The sequence below is a fragment of the Amphiura filiformis genome, chromosome 3, assembly GCF_039555335.1.
Source record: "Amphiura filiformis chromosome 3, Afil_fr2py, whole genome shotgun sequence".
Classification (NCBI taxonomy): Eukaryota; Metazoa; Echinodermata; class Ophiuroidea; order Amphilepidida; family Amphiuridae; genus Amphiura; species Amphiura filiformis.
This window is the reverse complement of record NC_092630.1, coordinates 20,007,370-20,014,147: the sequence shown is the minus strand read 5'-3', so window position 1 is coordinate 20,014,147 and position 6,778 is coordinate 20,007,370. Positions and strand designations below refer to the sequence as shown.

General features: G+C 37.7%; 1 protein-coding gene across 1 annotated transcript in view; it reads left to right on the top strand.

The window, feature by feature from the left end:
• Positions 1 to 225: 225 nt before the first annotated feature.
• The window catches only part of LOC140148179 (uncharacterized), a 171,426-nt gene continuing 164,873 nt past the window's right edge, over positions 226 to 6,778 (top strand). The window contains 2 exon segments of the mRNA XM_072170040.1: positions 226 to 373; positions 5,020 to 5,060. Of these exon segments, the coding sequence (XP_072026141.1) occupies positions 242 to 373; positions 5,020 to 5,060 (173 nt within the window). The 5' untranslated portion in view covers positions 226 to 241.

The window sequence follows — 6,778 nt, the reverse complement described above, 5'->3', positions numbered from 1 at the left end:
TAAGCCTAGGTCTCAACATTGGGGAGATGACTGTATGGACCATCCCCCTGGCAAAATATTGGGGATTTATCCCCCCCGGATCTACGCCTATACTGGTGGGCAGGCACAGGTACGCCACATTCCATGCCACATTCATATTCGAGTGTCTCAGCCCCCGTCCCCGGGGCTCCCGATCAATCACCATTCACCATCAGTAATAACATCGGTATTGCCCAAGCCTAAATTTACTTCCACAATCAAGATGGCGGCGAGCAGTGCAGAGAATCGTATGAATCTTGCAGCTTTGCAACAATGCGATCCCTACATCGACGGTATCGTTCAAACGGCTACTCAAGTAGCACTATATACGTTTAATGGAAGCGCGAATGAATGGGTTAGTTTACGTTTCATTGTAGCCTCAAATTTTGAATAAAGAGACAATATTTTTATTCGTAAAGTAAAGGTAGCAAAATTCTGCAGCATGGCCATTGGTTGTACTAGGAACTGAATCTCGTTACTGGACCCTAATGATTTCGGAATACATCGCAAATATATAGGGAAAAAGATCGGGATGGAGATTATTGCCCAGCCGGCAGGGCATGGGCATTGTAAAATTTTGTATGTGATATCACACATGCACATGTGATTCATGATTGCATGTTTGTCGTGTGCATGTGTGTCATGCATGCATGCATGTATGTATGTGCAAAATGATTGTGTAATAAAACGTGGATAATAATGTGAGAGTGTACATATGTATACTCAGTCATACTGCTAGCTGCTGAGCCTGTCTGCCTGTGATGTGCTGTGCATAACTGAGAGTTCTATCACATCTATCTATATGTGGGAAATACTACCAATACAAGATACAACAGAACAGGCGTTTCCATAAGTGAAAAATAAACAAGAAATGGAATCCAATGTTAACATATATCTGCACAAGTGACTGATAGCCTATCTTTAGTATTGATGCTTTCAGGCTTTAAATGATAGCAAGAAATGGAAATCGCCCCAAAGGAAAGATTTTAATCCTGAAATTGATCGCCACATCTTATGGATTCACATTATCCTCCAGCGGAACTGTCAAACTGTCAATTACAACGTCTACTAGTGGACTGGTGTTTAAATCCACTCTCATCAAACTAATCAAAACTGTAAACTACAATTTTATCGGAAAAATCAAAAGAAGAAATACTAAATATTGCTTAGTTTTAATGGTGCTTACCGATCGAGTCGCCTTGATGGTGTATTTCCGATCATTTTGCAACGTGGTTGAAAAATATTTCCAAGACGCGAGTATCATCATTAAGCATGGCCCGTAACCTGGATAAAATTTCACATAATCGATCGTCCAATCCTAGTTCACCTGAGTGATCACATGGTTTGCCGAATGAAGCCGAATGAACGGTGTCGGAACAAGGATTGTTACTTGTAAACAAATCGTTTCGCCGGCACGTTTCAAGAAATTACATTTACGATCTTTTGATAATTAGTTAGGGATCGTTTTATTTAAACCACTGGCATGAGAGATTGAGAATGTGGGTTAAAGATAAGCCACTCTGTGTTCTCATTTTGCAACTAAAACAGGCTTCTCATAAAGCTTAAATTTGCGGGCCATTATGCTGGCCATCCATGGATTTGAAACATGGCGGACATACCAAGCACCCTCACTACGTTCCGGTCTGTGAGGGTGCTCGACCAGGCATATATCACATCCACTGACTCGGTTCCAATAATTGAAACTCCGACCGGGAGTTCCAACAGGTGCTGTGTTAGTGTGTATGTGTTTAATGTGCATTCACATACACACTTAGCCGTCGGTACTAAGAAATCGTTGCTCCAAAAATGATTGCAAATTACACATTTGTAATCATTTTTCATCACAAAATATGATATGATAACACACTGAGCAATGCCAATGTATGAATATATGGAGAGGTCAAACAGGTTGTTAATTATTGTCAATATTAATATTTTGTGACATTTATAATGAAAACAATTAACACTGAAGACACCCTGTCCCTATGGCACCTGCTACAACTTGAGAACAAGTCCTCAAACATTCGAAATTTGTAGTTACTACAACTGCCACTGACTGAGCTGTGATCATGTCTGTGCATGTATGAATGTTGTTACAATGTAGGGTGTGGACCGTGTGGTTTCAGCATACTAATAATTTAATCTGTTGTTGTCTGTCATAGTCTATCCTTGTTGGTAGGACTCTTCATCAGAAGCAACATCACCAATTTTGATAATATTATGGACTCTGCAGCAGAATTGCAGTAAAGCCATGATGATGATGAAGCTTTCATGTTTATTTAAATTTTCTTGTTTATGCAAATGTCACTTATATAATGCATTATACGACCCCCGGGATGACCGTCATACATCTATATGCCAAGACGGAAAATGCATCACAAAATATGATTTACCATTCCATTGTGTAAAATTGGCGCTTTTCAATAAATTATTAGGTGACATACCATTTCTTGAAAATGACTGTCTTAAGGCCAAAAAAATTGTTTGCTTGCCCTCAAATGAATTTTAAAAATTGTGTCGGTCGGTCAGGATTTCTTTTTTTTTTTTAATTACTAGCAAACTCTACTGTTTGAATTAATTAAGGCTCAAAATATGAAAACTCAAGCTCTAAAATACATTTTTTTACATCTTCAGAATATAAAAATTTGAAAAGAAAAGAAAAACTTTTTCAGGAATTTCCAAAAATAGGGTCGGTATTCTTTTGTACAGTAAATAGAAAAAAACCTTTTTTCCAAAATTAGGGTCGGTCGGTTGAGTGCAAGTAAACATCCTTTTTTTTTTTTGGCCTAATGCAGATTTGTAGTAGGGCCAATCCATGTCAAATCAACAGAGGCCTCCACATTGACCTTCTTGGAATTAGCTGATATGATCATGATGTGTGCTAAATATGCCAAAATGAACAGCCCCACCTAGCAACCATCAACATTGCCATTGTTATGGACCTTTTTTCCCCTTCAATATTTGGGGATCATTTTGTCACATTAATTAATGAAAGGAAGACCCCAATTATATCAATTATGTTTGACCCATATGTGCTCTTCACGTTTAGGGGATAAAAGGAAAAAAAATTATTGTTTCTCCGCAGGGGGTAATTAAAAAAGCATTCTATCACATTTAGTCATTTAAGATGGTACTTTCAAGGTGCTTTAGGGGTACTACACCCCTGCCCAATTTTGTGCCTAATTTTTGCATATTTCTCAAAAATTATAACGCATTGGTGACAAGTAAGACATGTACCGGTATATTATAGGGGCAAGGACTACAACTACTGCACTGGAAATTTTATTTCAACACAGACAACAGTTGTGGAGTTACAGTCAAAAATGAGGGGAAACCAATATTTGATCAATAAATCAATAACTACTTGCCTTGAGTTGCTGAATTTTCAGTGCAGTAGTTGTAGTCCTTGCCCCTATAATATCTTACATGTCACCAGGGTTTTCTTTAAGCATTTTGCTGAAGGGGTATTTTCAAATTTTTTGGACCCTTTCAATTGTGAATTTTTTCTCTGAAGGCATCCAAAACATTGCCCAAGGGGTATTTTTATAATATTATTTTGAAGTGTGTGTGTTTTTGGAACAGTGGCGGATCTTCATTTGGCAAAATGAAGACCTAATTGAAGAAATTTGGACCATTTTAATTTGGCACTATTAATGTGTAAAATTTAGTTTAAAAAGGCGAAAAATTGTGAAATGAGCAGTCTATGAAGCCTTTCGTGGACGGCAAGTTTTCCCTATATATGGAAGGCAAATGTCGAAAGCATAAGTAAAAGTGGCAATTTGTTTATCAACTACGCAGGGGGCTCCGATCACTCAGTGTGCAAATTGAATGGCGCGTACCAGTGATCACAGCAGCTGTGAAATTTAGTCCAAATTTACTTCCGTGTTCCGATTGTATGGAAAGTGCCATACGGCTGAGCAGTTTTGCCGTCTCTCTCTATCATGTCATCCGCCGCTTGCTATTAAAGAAGTGCTTGATAAAGTTATTTTTTGTGGCAGGCTAGAGCCCAGTTACGAAGAAAAAAAATCTTGAAGCGCTTCCTTTAGATGAACAGTGCCCTCAAAGTTGAGATTTTCCATTTTAGCCCTATTTTAAGGGGAAATTTGGGCCTATGGCACTCCATCTATTACTCTACTTTTTCATGGCTTTAGTAAAGCAGGCAGTCTATTTTCAAAATCTATAGTGCTCTGTTTGTATATTTTTGATTTAAATTGATTTTTAGGCCTTCGAAATCGCTGAAAAGCATGCAATTTCCCCATATCATGGGTTAATTATGAATTTTCCATTGCCTGTAACTTGATCAAACCTGAGAAAAGTTTTATATTGAAGGAAATGGTAATCTACCATGAGAGGTTTGGATTGGCAAGACCTAATAGTTGTCAATGTGCATATTCCAGTATCCATTTAGCAAAGCATTTGCGTTGTCAAACACTTGTTGTGTTTTCATTTCTTCCTCCTCGTTAGATAAGGTTGTTTGCTCCCCACCTTCATTTTCCAGGGTTATTGGCAGGGTAACCAAAGTAAGTGCCCAGCAGCAAATTAGCAAAGGCACAAATAGTTAGATTTAAATCTCTCCAAAATCTACCTTGGTATATCCAAGTTTTGCTTGATTTCATTGATTGGTCTGGGCCATAGTCTGCGGAACTGTGATAACTGCATGTTTCCCCTTCCGGTAAGACGTGGTACTCAAAATACAGTACAAATCATGGGCATGCGACAGTGTGAAATCTTATATCCCTGTGTATTTATATGTGAAGTTTTCCAGTTTTACCATAGTTGACATCTTTTCTTGTCATCTTTTGCCCCTTTCTGAGCATTGTGACAAGACCAACTGGTGAGAGCAACCTTGATCTCACTTTGACAGCTTCCACAGCACCACAACAGTTTAAAATTCAACACATAAAACTTAACATGGACACAAAATTTACACAGAATACACGTATATACAATACATAAAATAATAATACTTAACCTGTGAATTTTCTCTATTTTATCTTACAGGAAAAGACGGACATTGAAGGATCACTTTTTGTGTACTCAAGGTAAGTTATCTCACAAAAATTGCTTTTGCTGATATCCAACTCGTTTACTTGTGTTGATACAAATCTCATAGGAATGTTACCAATGAGCTCCTATTGTACAATGTTTTGGATGGCAGCAATGATTATAGGCTAAGGGTGTGAGTGAGTCCGGGAATTTGAGTCCCGCTTAGGAATCCTATTACCCGCCAGGAAATTCCCTGCCCGGTATCCAATTTAAAAAAAATATATATTTTTTTTTGGTGTTTTTTGCAATTTGGTACCGTTACCGTCCGAAAAATGCGCCGGGTACCTGGGCACAAAATTACCCGACTCTGTTCATCCTCTGATGCTTCCAGGTTTGTGGTACCTCACTTGAAGCGGAAAGCTGGTGACAAATCATTTCACGTGGCTGGCCCAATCCCTGAAATTGGCTTCCTGTTAGCATCAGAGAGGCAGCATCTGTCTACATCTTCAAGAGCCATCTAAAAACTTATTTATTTCCTGATGTTGATTTATTATAATATGTTTTTTTTTTTATTGTAGTTTTGTTTGGCCATGTCGAGTGCTTCTTTTGTAAGGCGCTGTGTTCGCCATATGTTTGTAAATAATAATAATAAAAGTAATAATAATAACAGCAACAACAACTTGGCCATAAATTCCACAACAACATTTAATTGTAGTACTAATAGCTTTCATCTGTACCATCACCCCTAGAAACACTATATCCCCCTAAGGCTACATGATGAAGCTAGAATTTCAAAGTTACCAAAGGTGAAAACAAACAGACAATGAGTGTCATTACATGCACATAACTAGACTAATGTCACTTGTAACATATAAAATCATGGAGCCATATGATGCTTTTTGTCCCAAAGCATGAGAAATGCACAGAAAGCAAGAAGTGGAAAAATCAAGCTCATTCTCCCTCAAAATATTGCCCATTCTAATGTACTTTCAACAAAATGCAGTGCCAACTATTATCTTTTACCTAATATTTCTTCAAATTTTGACCCAAACTTCGAGATGGCAATTACAAAATGCGAGAAAAAGCGAGATTTATGTCCCCAAATTGGCGGGAAAAAAATTAATTAATCTCTAAGCCTACTAACAGGGTTCATTAATCTGGCAGTATTATTGACTTATTTACAAGTGTAAATGTGTACATTTTCAATATCTATCCGACATATTTGTTGACATGATTGTGATGGAGTTTCTTTTTAATTTTCCCCCATGCTTTTCAGCCAGACACGCTTTTTATCAGGAATTGTGACCAAAGCTTACAACATTGTAGTTATCAAATTGAACATCGTCGCTATGGCAAATTTCAATCCTGGTTCTTTTATCACTGTCTGCACCATCATTGGGAATTTCAGAATCCAAATTGTGCAGCATTTATCCTCATCTTACAAACACTCACTTCTTCATCTGAAACATTTGCGACATTATTGGCACAATTACTGATTCACTGCAATCATTTTAGGAAACATGATCTTCGTCATTGGATTGTGTATTACGAAGTAGTAGCATGTGGAGTGAAAGATTTGGCAATTTGACACGATAATATGTCAGTGGGCTGACATCCTGAATCGATTCCAATACATTCAATATGTGAACAGGAATGTCATCACAGATCATTTACAAATTTACAAATAGTCATCAGTCTCTACACAGTTGCTGTGGTTCCACTCGTGCGGGCCAAAGTGCCTGTGTAGAGACTGATTAATCATGGCCATTCATAA